At 35.0% G+C, this 14,384-nt stretch overlaps 1 protein-coding gene across 1 annotated transcript in view; it reads left to right on the top strand.

Moving 5' to 3' along the window:
• The first annotated feature begins 211 nt into the window (after positions 1–211).
• The window catches only part of LOC128554889 (heat shock 70 kDa protein 12A-like), a 66,128-nt gene continuing 51,955 nt past the window's right edge, over positions 212–14,384 (top strand). The window contains exon 1 of the mRNA XM_053536221.1: positions 212–372. Coding sequence (XP_053392196.1) covers positions 280–372 — 93 coding nt within the window. The 5' untranslated portion in view covers positions 212–279. The remainder of the gene's footprint in view (positions 373–14,384) is intronic.

Here is a 14,384-nt window from a genome sequence, read left to right as displayed (position 1 = left end):
GACAACGGCAGGCTAATATAAAATCGACTTGTTTTACGAACTGTTCAGTTAATCTTTCCCACTCATTCATGTAATGTTGCATTGAAATTCGACCTTTTTCAGAAACACCTATCTAATTTTAACTGTTTCTTTTCAAATGAAATTAAGTGATTCGTCAACGTGACGTAAAAGCTGGAAACCGTGATTCATACAAACTGGCTTTGTTTTCCAGTTCCCCTGCAAACAGTTGAAAGACTAGAAGATGAAATTAAACAGAAAATCAACATTTGTAATCAAAATATGGACCCCGATATAAGAATGTCACTACAACCTTCAGAAGACAGAATGGCAAGTGCAAAAGATGAACAAAAGGGTGCTACTGGATTTGATAAGGTAAGAAAAAATTACAAGATTATATATATATATGTGTGTGCATGTGTGTGTGTGCGCGCGCGCGCGTGTGCGTGTGTGTGTATGATGTGAATTTATAGCTGTAACATAATTTACTTATAAATTAGGGAAGGCAAAAATAGCATTTTCTGTTGTATTCGAATTTTCAATCAACCTTCCGAACTAATATTCAGTGAGGGGCTAGTTATCTGAAGTCATCGACCTTAACCACTCGGCCATTGAGGCCCCTTGAAAACAATGAGCAAAGTTTTTTATTTAATTACAAGAAAAAAAATAGATGTTACTCTACTTGAAGCTAAAATAATAACTGAAGAGAAATGAGAAATAAAACAGAAGGTAAACTTATCCGATAAAGAGCTAAGTGGGTATATGAAGGAGAGAAAAGAAAAACCTTCCACTTATTTTTGTAATCTAGAAAATAGAGATTTTACCTCAAAAATGATGAATAAATTGTATTCTTGCACAGGGGCAAAACGAAATAATAAATGAAACTAAAAACCATTATAATACTGTATACTCAGACAGAGGAAGCAGTGAAGTTAATTTGAACTCCCTTAAATAATAGCCAATAACAACATACATGTATATAAACTGTCAGAAAATGAGAGGTCAAATGTGGAAGGTGAACTCTCAACTGAAGCAATGCTTGCTAGTTTAAAGAAAATGTCTAATTACTCTTTGCCAGGTAGCAGTGGCTTTACTGTAGCATTCTACAAGTTCTTCTAGTACGGTCTATTAATCGAGCCTTTAACGCAAGGGAATTGTATATTATACAAAAAGAAAGGGTAATGACTTTCATACCAAAAGAAGACAAAGACAAATTGTTTCTCAAACATTGACGTCCATTATCACTTTAAATATCTCTTATAAAATTGTTTCTACATCAATAGCACCTCGTTTAAAAACGGTGTTACTCAAATTAATAAGCGAAGACCAAAACGGTTTCTTCTACCAGGTCGGTTTATAAGAGACAATACAAGGCCTATATATGACATAATGCTCAATGCTAAAAAATGTCAGCTTCCAGGAATGCTTTTGCTGATAGATTTTGCCACAGCTTTGATTCTCTATCATGGCCATTTATGAACAAAGTTTTTAAATACGTGTACTTCAACTTAGGGGAAAACTTCATCAAATGGATAGTTATTTTATAAAGATATTAAATCATGTGTATTGTTAATGGTCCCTCTCTGGCTGGTTTAACATACGTTGAGGTTGTCGTCATGGAGATCCTTTGTCTCCGTATGTCTTTATATTTTGCGCAGAAGTACTGTTTATACTTCAAGAAAATAGGTGTATTAAAATCAGTCATAGAGATCTTTTAATTTCACATTATGCGGTTGATTCAACTTTGTTATTAGATGGTTCAGAAAAAGAAAACATTAACAAACACAATGAAAGTTTTAAAATTGTATGCAAATGTTTCGGGGCTTACTATAAACTTTGATAAAACTAAGGCAGTTTTGATTGGTTCTATTAAACATGGTAATATCATTCTATGTCCAGATTAAGGTATTAAGTGGAAAAGTAATAATTTTGAATTGTTAGGAGTGACTTTGAAAACAAATTTTAATGAATCTGTAGAAATAAACTATGCTTCCAAAATTGAAGAAATAAAAATCCTTTTGACGCAATAGACAAAATAAATCATTACACCGATAGGAAATATAGTACATGTAGTAATAAAAAAACTGGTATTATCAAAGATCAGTCACTTAACCGTAAGTCTACCAAATCCTAAACTAAACAATATAAAACAGATAAAAAAAAATTTTCAATGTTTTTATGGAACAGTGCACCAGACAAATTTTAAAGAAATGATATAAAGTAAGATTATAATAAAGGTGATTTAGGAATGATTGACGTTGAAAAGAATATGAATTCATTGAAAATAACATTGTTACGAAAATATCAAAAGAAGAATGCTAATTACATTGATGAAAGACATATGCCCAATTATATCTTACTTGGAAATAAATGGTAGTGTTTAGATAAAACAGAGACTGACCAGAGTAGACAATCTTTTTTGGAAAGATATGTTTAGTGGTTTTATTTTCCTTTCATATAAAACGTATCCTGAAAAATGGGAAGAATTTCTCACCATGCTAATATGGTACAAAAATAAATTTTAGATAGGGGGACCAGTTTCTGAGAGCCAAGCTGGCCAAACTGCTTTTTACACACTTAGCAATTAAAGATATTAACCGAATCCAGCCTTTATTCTTAATAATGCTAATAAATAGTAGAGAAAAGCGTTGTCGTAAAATATATGACACAATATTAAAAAGTAAAAAAGCACCAACGTCCAAAAGAAAATAGATTGTAGACCTGAATTTGAATAATAATTTTGACTGGAGAAATACTTTTAAACTGCCACTGAAAATAACTCTAGTGGTTTCAATTCAGAATCAACCATAGAATCATGGGGACAACCTATCTGTTAACAATGGACTTAAACCTGACGATTTATGTTCGTTCTGTACTGGTTTCGGACGACCCAGAAAATCGAACAGTCGCATAAACGCGTATTCTGGCGTTATGTTTTATCATTTGTTGACAAGAATACAGACGCTTGCTTTATGTGCAACATCCACTGCAACAATTGCAAATCGGTAAGTTAAACTTACAAAATTGGAATATTTACATTTGTTCACGTCACGAAATGTTTTGACAGCTCACGCTGGGGAAAGTTGCATGTGCTTTCAGTGCGCATGCGCATACTTGTTTTAAGTCCCAGACATTATTCAAGGGTTACTCATCTACAATCTGCTAAATGCAGACAATCATGAAAATTGCTTGTTTTAAGACAAGTGTCAAGGTTTCTCACGTCAATAACACGATTTAAATGCGTTCAAACCATTTTTGTTTAGTTAACATGTTGTGTCGTATATAGGCCAGCTGAATGCTTTAAAGTCTCGACAGCCTTACATCGAACATTATTAGTTGAATGTAAACAAAGTAAATATGTCTTTTTATCATTAACGCCGACCTAAAAGTGATTCTGCGTGACAGAAATTATGATAATTAGCGTTTTCCTATTGTCCGATTTCTCTCAAAACGTTGAACTTACGTACCCTCTTTTGGGCCTCAGTGATGTTTTCAGTTAATTTTCATATTCAAACAAATTGACAGCTGAAAAGGCTGTAAAATTGTCCGAATCTGGGTCGCCAACCAGTAAGCAACAGACTGTAACACAACACATTTTGTTTGGCAGATTTTCAAAAAATGGATAAGAAGAAAGCCTAACATTGTCAAAGTCAGATGTCATTTTTGGAAATAGAATTCCCAAACTGCCTTAAAGAAAATAACAATAACAGCTACATATTATATCTATCAAAGCAAATATTCAAGTGTTTATTTACCATATCACACTGCTTTTTAATATGGAAAAGTTTCAAGCAAAGCAATTAATGTCAATGAATAAATTTAATGAAATATGGGGCGGTCATGCAGTAATTTTTCGAGATTACATCTATAACAAAAATGATAATAACATTGTTGAAAAACCATTTCCACCGTCTGTGATGTTGGTCTTTGAAACACTTACCAATGACTACCTTTGTACCGCTGTAAACTATACTTTTAACATGCATTCTAGATGATAGTGACTTATCACTTTGCTGGAAAACACATTTACATTTTTTTTTCAAAAATTTGAATGCAGTGATCATCAAGAGCCTTAATATATTAGTTTTTTCCCATGACAGAAGATTTAGTCATATTTAAAGTTATTTTCTATCCCAACAAAGAGCATTAGTGCAAGGGAATGAAATCTTTTAAACACAGTATTGAAATGCCTGTGGGTTAATTCCCTTGTTTATCTGGTAAAATCATATTTATCCTTTTTCAATTTTCCAAAATTTTGCGTCATGTTTTTTTCAAATTTCGAGCAAGACACACAGTAATTTAACAATTCTGAAAACAAGATTATAGAATCCCCAAGGTTATTTTATATCTATATTCATAACAATAACAGATGGGTGTAAGCAAATGGATTTGTAAAATGGATACGTATGGAAGATACTCTCGTAAATATACACATCTGGTTCATTTAATTACCATTTGTAAGTGTCGCAAAAGTTTGCTTTTTAATTTTTTTATATTGAATAGAACAATAGAACCAAAATTTGTAGTCCTGTTTGGCGCCATATAACCTATACTGTGTTGGTGCGCCGTAAAACCCAAATAAATAAATAAATAAATGCTCTCAATTATATGCAATACTATATTTTGTTTTCTTTTATATATTTATGTACATTTGCAGGTATTCATTAATTAAAACAAAAATGTATGGAACTCAAGGCTAGAAAGCTTGTTTGTATAGCGTATGTGTGAAAGAAAAATAGAAAGATATAAAGAAAGTTTTCATTTAAGTATATCCCATTGTGTAGAAAAGTATGTATCATATACAGTATATTTATCTATGCGAACTTTGCATAGATAAATATACTGGAGATATGCCCTATAACGTAATTCTTGGTTTTTGTAATATTCTCGAATTGACCATTGATTCAACACTATAACATCTTGATTTTCATTTTTACTGTAATATATCTGCTGAAAAACATTTTATATAACAGGTATTTATCAAGTTGAATATTGTGGTATTTAACCGATTGTTGATATTGAAAGTATTGACGGATGACAGATGTTTCATTTCAACAAAACTAAATTGGGATGTACATTAGTATATGATAGAGTTTGATCATTTCGAAAAATTCAAATTTTGCTGCAGTCATTTTGGTCATTTTGGATTTACTTTCTGTGTAACTTTTGATTTAAAGTGCCACCTTATTATAAATCACAAGTGCTAATTGAGCTTACTTCAAATGGTTGTCGTTTATATGTCTTTTTATGATAAGTAATCATTAAACTTAAAACATCATAACAAAATTATTCAAATCTGTTATAATTTGGCAGGGATAAAAACAAGGACACTGGTACGGAATTGTGGATATATACATGAAGAGTTCGCAACACTTCAAACACAACTGGAAATCATTTATTCTATTACGTAGCTTCTAACTTAATGGGGAATCGAACCGCCCCGGTAGCCTAGTGGTAGAGCGTCCGCTTCGAGTGCGGGAGGTCGTGGATTCGATTCACCTTCGCGTCACACCAAAGACGTAAAAAATGGTACTAGCAGCTTCCTCGCTTGGCGCTCAGCATTAAGAGGGTAGTGCTAAGACTGGTCAGTCCAGTGTCAGTATAATGTGACTGGGTGGGGTATCATGTCGCGTGTCTACGGCGTGATATTCCAGTGAGGCAGCAGTATAAGCATTGTGCTCACTGCTACAAGTGGACACCGTCGTTTATATGAAAATTGTTGAAAAAGACGTTAAAGCCGAACACACACACATATAATGGGGAATCGATCCTATTAATCCCACTACGGTAACATGCGAGATATTCCAAATAACACATACAATGCGATGAAAAAATCTGGAGTTCCGGTTTCGACCATGGGCGTGCGATGACCCCGATGAAATTCGGGATTTCACTTCCGTCGTCCTTAATGTCAATAAGCGTCCTTCGGATCAGTAGGCGAAACGCAATATCCGCACAATAAGATGTCTGCGACACGAAAAATATTTGAAGTAAGTTTGTTGAATCACAAACTAACTAATCGCTAACATGACCGCATTGGTATTGTCATTCAAACATGTTCTATTCACTAGCATTTTGAAATTTCGCCCATGTCTTGAACATTCTGATTTTTAGTATGGCTCTATTTTACATTGATTTACAGATCAATACACTGGCACTGACGCCGACATTTTGAAAATTTTAGAACAAATCTTTCTCCTACGAGTTCTTCAGTTCATAGATTCACCTTTGTGTATCTTGTCAATTTGTATTTTAATTCCTTTACGGTACTTTAAGTTTCTTGGTACTGCTCTGTTACTCGAAAATGAAAATGTACCATTTTATAAGACATTCGTTATTTTACTTACAGGCATGACTAATGGATGGAATTATTCTACTTTCTTATATGGAAATGGTCGGCGCTCCAGTTCAGTATGTGGTTGGACCAGCTGACATTTATAGCAACGTAAGTAACTAATTTTCCAATGTAAACAGATAACCCTCTAATTTAGACACAAAAAAAAATGCTATTTTTATATATAAATTTCAAATGAGCTTATTAGATTTCTATTTCATACGGTTCACTGCTAGCAAAAATCATGTGACGTAATTGTTATACGCCCGAAGGGACGTATTATGTTATGGTTCCGGTGTCTGTCCGTCCGTCCGTCCGTCCGTTAGCAGTTTCGTGTCTGCTCTGTAACTCTTGAACCCCTTTAAGATTTCAAAGAAACTTGACACAAATGTTCACCACACCGAGACGACGTGCAGAGCGCATGTTTTGGATGTCTCATTTCAAGGTCAAAGTCACACTTAGGGGTCGAAGGTCTTATGAGTGTGTTACGTGTCCGCTCTATAACTCTGGAACTGCTTGAAGGATTTCAAAAACACTTGGCATAAAAATTAACCAGACTAAGACGACGTGCAGAGCGCTTGTTTTGGATGACTACGTTCAAGGTCAAGGTCACACTTAGGAGTGAAAGGTCATATATCGCTTTGCTCTGTAACTCTTGAACTGCTTAAAGGATTTCAAAGAAACATGATACAAATGTTCACCACACTGAGGCAACGTGCAGAGCGAATGTTTTTAGATGACTCGTTTCAAGGTCAAGGTCACACTTAGGGATCAAAGGTCATATATGACTTTGCTTTGGTTATATTGCTATGCTTTGCAGTGCTCTTGTTTTTTATTTTGCAGATTCCTTTTTGTTCTCTAACAATATTTTATTTAATTATTTCCCGTTTTTGTTACTGTAAATAGCTTATTTTGAAACTTTTTTATTATTGGCAGTAAGGAAAAACTGAGACCACTTTTCTGTGGTACAACATGTATGGTACATCCAATTTTAGATGTATTTTGACATAACTTTACCTGGTTAGAATTTTTTTTGGGACTTAGAATTTTTTTGTTGGGGGTTGGGGTGGGAATTTCTTCTTTTTGTTGTTCCTGTCCTTTGGGCTTCAATAGTCAAGTTCTTTAAATTTTGCTCCCATCCTCTGATGTAACCCTTCGGGCGTATATTGCCCCGCTTGGTGGCGCTCTTGTTTTATATTTGTGACGGGACAAATTAAATGTCAAAACTTTGAAGGAACAAAATAATGGAGGATAAATCACAGTACACGGTCGTGTAAAGTTACTGGTTTTAGCGCGTGTAGACACGGTAAGTGTTAATCGTGTACAGTACATACACAGGTTATAATCACCAGATAATTCATATTTTTGGATATTTTATGATTATTTTGAAATAAATCAATGAGGAATTGTAGTTCCTTTCGATAAATGTAAGTTTTATTTTACATTATCCGCATTTAAACGTATAGCATGTAAAGCTTCAACAGCGATGAAAAATTTCATCGGAAATTGCTTCCGAGCGTTTGACGCAAGTGGGGATACTGTCCTACGATTGGGTCAAATTAGTTAGACTAGGTTCATTGCATGGCCATAATCAGTAAATTAAGCTAATGGTTCTGCCAATGTGCTGTGTAAACAGACTTTTTTTCAGATTTTAGTGACGATACCTGCTTCCAGTAAAAAAAGGAAAAATTCATTGTAAATTGAAGAGTTGAGAAGAAAAGAAGCTGATAGCTGCGAGTGGAGCAGCAGGTGTGACACTCGAGGGTTTTGCAGTGTGTACATTTGTACGCAAAATATTTCAAACGTACATTGGTGTAATCATACTTTAGTTTTACTTTAAATTATGTTCTACTTTATCTGTTATTTTTGCACTAATGTTAGAGCCTGTCTCAGCGGGGATTTTACTTACATTGTGCTGTCTTACTTGTTGTACATAGTGCGAGGCTGGCATGCCTTAAACGCGTTTAAACCCCCAGTTTCCTTTATATAGGTTACTGACCGTTCTAAGGCGGTGTCCCTATTTTCAACTGATTTTTTGTCTGTCTTGTATTGTCTGTTGCGTATGTTTTCTTGTTTGTTGTAAGCGTTTTTCCCCTCCTCACTCCCCTGTTGCCCACTCCTTTCCCCTTGCAATTACGCTACTTTTTGCCTCCCCTCGCCCTTTATGTAAGTTTTCGTGGCTCCCCTTTGTATTTGCTACCGGTATCTTAAGATGGTATACTTGTGTGGGTGCGTTTGTATGCTTGTGAGTCTAAAACGGTGCCCTACTGTTTTCTTATGTGCTGCTTGTTCGTTTTTCTATGTTACTTAGTTGGGTGTGGCTGTATGTTTATCTTTTGTACATGAGTGTTTGCGCTATTGTGGTTTACGTTGTAGTATGACTGTTAATAAGGAACGTGGCTTTTCCTTTGCTTATGCGTCCTTGTTCGACTTTCACCTTCGGGTCCCCCCCTCGGTCCCATTTTACCCCTTACCATTTCCTTTCCCCTTCTCTATATTTAGCATAAATTAATATGTACTTGTGTTGGATGTTTGAAGCAATCTGTCTGAAATATTTTTCCATTACAGCTTCTTCTTGTTGTGGGCCTACTTTGCAAATCCGTGTCTCTAGGGTTTTGTTTTTAGTGCTCTGTGCTTCCAAGAAGTCTACCCTTACTTATTATCTTTTGTATGTGCAATTCATGTATGTAGAATCTTGCATAAACTGCATTTTTTGTTATAATTTGTAAATTTATATGAAATAAATTTTGTTTGAAAGAAATAAAAATCACGCAATCTTTTATGGAACGTATCAGCAATCTTAGATTTTATCGTAGACAGTAAGCATGGAGAGTAGTTTCCCTTTACCAAAATGGCGAAAATGACAATAATTTATTTTTGCTTCAAAGACACGCAGGAGTTATGGTTTGCTAAGAGAACTGTTTGTATTGCAAAATTAAATGCACGTCAATGTACCCTGTAAAATGATAAGAGTAAAACTAAACAGAAACGGGTCTAAAGTCATGATTTAACATTGGTCAGAATTCTGAAATATATATCTATACTGGCTGCCCCTTCGATCAGCATTCACCTAGCTTAAGCAGCCAAATTTTTATTTCCCCTGGATGGCTGCTCAAGATTGATTAGATGTTGAAAAGTTTAATCAAACGAAATTTCTCCCGCCATGCCAATGATGTAAATGGGATTATCTCATTCACATGAAATTTTAATGTACTTAGATAAAGTATCAATATTCATGATATACGTCCAAAATTTTGATGTTTCAATTAATGTTTCGATCAAGGCCTTTGTTTCAACCTATGGAAGGCAATACACACCGTAAGGATATAATAGATCTCGTTTGAAAAACAATTGGTGGTCTCTAACCTGAAATGCGGTGATGAATGATTGACGCCGGCTGGCATCAAAGAATCGGCACATACATGTAATTTCCTTCATAATATATCAGTGTTAACTGATCTTTCGGATAAATTATCACGGCGGATGTGTGGCATTGATTTAGTGATGCGTCAAGTGTGGTGTGTTGTGTGCTTGTTACCTTCCACTTTCAGCCTCCACCGCGGGCTAGCCTTCTGGTGAACAAGGAGCCAGGTGCGTAAGCCTTCCCTGCCAGTACATAGCCTCTCTGCAGACAAGCCCTATTGCAGTGCCTCCTAGATGGCGCGACACGGAAACTGAGCACCTTCCGGCCTCAGGCTGAACTGCGGGGGACTCGGAGGAGGTCTGCCTTCAGACATGTGGCATGCTAGACCCACCTGTGGTTGGACACGCCCTGATACCTATGAACAGACCCCCAGCTATGTGACAAATAACTCCTGGATAGGGTTTTAACTCGGAACTAAGGGTGAGGTAACCCCGAAAGAAACCTAGAGAGTAGAAGACAGGTGCTGGGCCATTGGCACTCTCTTAACGAACCACAGCACCATGCAAAGAAGAAGAATCACGGCGGATTATATCTCTTGTTTGTAATGTTGGTCTGTGTTGTTATTCAATAGTTTTGGTCGCATTTTAAAACTAATGACCATTTTTCCTTCTCTATTTGCTTTTGTGCTAAATGGTCATGAATTATGGTATCCTTTTGCTGTTGAGTATGAAACATTTATATTTTTCCAAATCCCCGTTTTGTTTCGCGTTTTCTTTTTTGTGTGTGCATTTTTGTTAGTTCACCTGAGCCAAAGGCTCATTGTTAGCTTTTGTGACAGCTTGATGTCTGTAGTCCGTCATGTATCCCTCAACAGTTTCTAAAAATCTTCCTTGGAGGTTTCCTTTTAAAATTGTTCAAAGAATAAAATTTCAAACAGAACTCTGGTTGCCATGGAACCGAAAGGAAAAACTTAAAAAAAATCCTCTTATCTAAAATCACAATAATTTAAAAATGTTGACGAAACCAGTATTGACCACCAAAATATATAGTATTGAACCAACTACCATTGACTGATTGTAACCAGTATTAACCGCACTCATATTTAACGGCTTTTTGCAAACATCGATGTTGCGTTCCTTAGTGGTCCTCCACCAAAATTGTTCAAATTATGCCCCCTTTTGTCTTTTGTGAACAGAGGCTTTGCCCTGGGGGTCCTTAGTTTTACATAGAATTATATTGAAAAAAAAACCAACTTAAAATATTATTGTCTAGGCCTTTAATATATGGTTTGTAGCATATCTTAGTAGTGGTTCTCTAACAATATTGTTCAAATTATGCCACTGGGCTGAAAAGAGGCCCTGCACCGGGGATCACTTGTTATTTATTAGAATTATATAAGTAAAATTATCTGATCATATTTACAAGACTGTTTAATTATAATTGCCTGATGAACCCAAGTAGTTAGGGGTCACTTTAGTCTGCTCATTCTACTTTCTTATCTTTTTAAGGCCTTGAACTTTGAATGACATTTACAGTTTTGTACACCGATGTTAATTCTGACTTTCAGAATACTTTCTTTATATTTTAGCATCAGATTTACATTTGAAACATGTGAATGTAAGCTATCAAGGGTCAATATGACCCTTTTGTTTTCAAAGAGATACCAAAATATGCTTTAATAGCCTTTAATTTAACTATCTACTAATATCTAGAGTTTCAAAAACAGAACTTGCCAAAAAGAGGTTAGCCTTTAGACCTTAGAAATTTCAAAACAGATGGTTGTCCATATTTCTTAATTTGCACACTTTTCACTATTTTCAGGCATCTTAGTCACAGAGAGCCATTTCCCTAAAATAAGCACTGGGTCTATAGATATGGCTTCAATATACAGAGTATTCTTGTGCTGCTCAAATGAGCTTGTAGACAGTCTGAAACCACTTGCTTGCAGTTCATAAGGTATGTATTTCCGTCTGTCTTTTTTTAGTTGTGTTGTTGGAAAAAGTTTGAATAATTCAAAAAGCGCGTTATACTGTTAAATCATTGGTATTAGTGTGGATAATTTTTTATGGTTGTGTCAGTTCCCAAAATCGAAACCCAATGAGCAAGTGAGGTCCCAATTCATTTGCTTGACATATGAAAATCGGTGATATTATATCTGAATGAAAAAGCATTTCTATTTAAAACCCACAATAAGTTATAAATGCAAATTTAAACAATTATTATTCTACTCCGTAAAGCGATTGTTATTACATGGTGTCTGTCATCATTATGATATGTCGACGCCTATGTTACTGATAAGTTGTAAACACTTCAGGTCAGAACTTTAGTCTTAATTGAACTTTGTCAGTATATTTCCCTCATAAAATCATTAAAAAGACCATGAAAGACCATTATTTCAGTTTACTTGATCATTTTGAGTCAAAACCTATGTCACTTATTCAAATCTTAGACACACTTAATTACATTTTCTGCAAAGTGTTTATATATATATATAAATATGAGGTAATATACCTGGCCTTTAGGTTGAATCATTGAAAAACGTTGTTTTAAGTTTAAAGATCGTAAACAATTTCTTTTCAACTGCTAAATGTGCTACAGTGATATGGTTTCAGAGATCTGAGCATCAGGTGACCCTCTATAAAGCTTCTTGGTTGGTCACATAAACATGGCCACCCTAGGTAAACCGAGCTACTTAATTGATTTCATATACAGGCCACATGTGGATGGTACTGGCTAATTATGTGTAGAAAATTAAGCAAATCTCTTTCTCAAAAGCAAGTTGTCTGATTTTCATATAAAGACAACTCAGTTTGTCATAACATGGTTGACAAAGGGCCAACTCAGTATTGAAACAACTGTAAATATTTCAAATTTCTCAGAATAATGTCCAATTTATATTGGAAATTTTAAATTGATTTTGTTGTTTTAGTTTGCCTGCTTTCTGAAAGCTATGAAGGCATGTTTTTTTGTTAGGGTATCTTTTATCAGTTGATAATGTTTCACTTTTGTTTTACAGGCTTACTTTTTGAGAGTAGGCTGCTACAAAATGGAAGGTCAACAAAATCAGTATTCTTGAAAAGCAAGAAAGAAACTCCAGAAAATATCAAAAAAGAAGAACAAGGGAACTTGAATAGAATAAACTTTGAATGATATGAATTCCATATATATGGGGCAACTCGTTTATAATGAGAACTGTAATGATTGATCAAGCTCTGTGACTTTAAAAGATAAACTACTTTAATCACAATTGTTTTGTTATGCACATAAAATATACTAATGTTTCATTAAATCATATTGTCGGTAATTGTCGGAAAGGATGTCCAGTGATTAACACTTATATTACTTATATTTTAGTTATATTTTCCATGCAATTTTAAAGAGAATACTTTGTTGTTAAATATTTTTGTTAAGAAAATGGTACATTGTAAAATAAAAATTAAAGCAAGTCTCTTTTTCTTTATTTTGATTTTAATACATACTTATTTCAAGCCTGAAATGCTATACAAAAGCATCCAGTACTGTTGGTAAAAGTATTCATTTACAGATCAGCTGTATTTCTTGAATGGATAAAACAAATTATGTCATCTATAATCATAACAAATGTGTATATAGATCAAACTTAAACAAGTGAACAGCTTATTGAAATTAATGAGTTAAGTTTTTGTTCAAGTCCTTTGTAAAGTAAAGTTAGTATTTGTTTCACCGAGAAAAGTACAAATGTACCAAAGAGTGAGTAATTTCAAAATTACAATCAAGACAAATAAAAAACTGGAGCCGTCACAAGAAGGCTAATAGGTCTCCATAGTAGTAGTCCATGCTCCTACCCTGTTGGGATACAAATTTATTTCCACGTGTGTGTCTGTTTCAATCTTGTTTGTAGAGAGTTGCTATCTAATAACTTCTCAGTTTGTCTGATTTTAGCTCGACTACTCGAATTATTAGGAGAGCTTTTGTACTCGACTCGTAGTCGGCGTCTTTCCGCGTCTCCATCTTGGTTTAATTTTTTCTTAACGCTTTCTTTTTATCTTGTTATCTCTGTAATTACTTGGTGGATTGGATTCAAATTTAAAATAGTTATTCCCCATCATCGCCCACATCATCAGACAAAAGGACCATAACTCTGGCACCACGGTTTTATGATTTATCTCCCTTTTTAATCCCCGCCACGAGTGGTGGGGGTTATAGAAATTGTCTCCGTTCGTCCATCCGTCCGTCTGTCCGTCCGTAACATTGTCGTGTCCGCTCCATAACTCCTAAACCCCTTAAAGGATTTTCATAAAACTTTGACCAAATGATCACCTCATCAAGACAATGTGCATACCTTATAAGTCAGCCATGTCGGCTCAAGGTCAGCGTCACAACTCAAGCCAAAAGGTTTGAGCCTTCGATTTTGTGTCCGCTCTGTATTTCCTAACCGCCTTAAAGGTATTTTACAAAACTTTGGTCAAATGATTACCTCATCAAGACAATGTACAGAACCCATGATTCAGTCATGCTGGCTCAAGGTGAAGGTCACAACTCAAGGCCTAATATTTGAGCCTTCCATTTTGTATCCGTCCTGTATTTTCTGAACCCCTCCAAGGATTTTCATCAAACTAGGTCACAACTTAGGGTCAAAGATTTGAGCTTTCGATTTTGTGTCCGCTCTTTACCTCTAAAACCCCTTAAAGGATTTTCATCACACTTGGG

The sequence above is a fragment of the Mercenaria mercenaria genome, unplaced genomic scaffold, assembly GCF_021730395.1.
Source record: "Mercenaria mercenaria strain notata unplaced genomic scaffold, MADL_Memer_1 contig_842, whole genome shotgun sequence".
NCBI lineage: Eukaryota > Metazoa > Mollusca > Bivalvia > Venerida > Veneridae > Mercenaria > Mercenaria mercenaria.
Note: the sequence above shows the minus strand (reverse complement) of the source record. Positions and strands in the feature narration are given on the sequence as shown.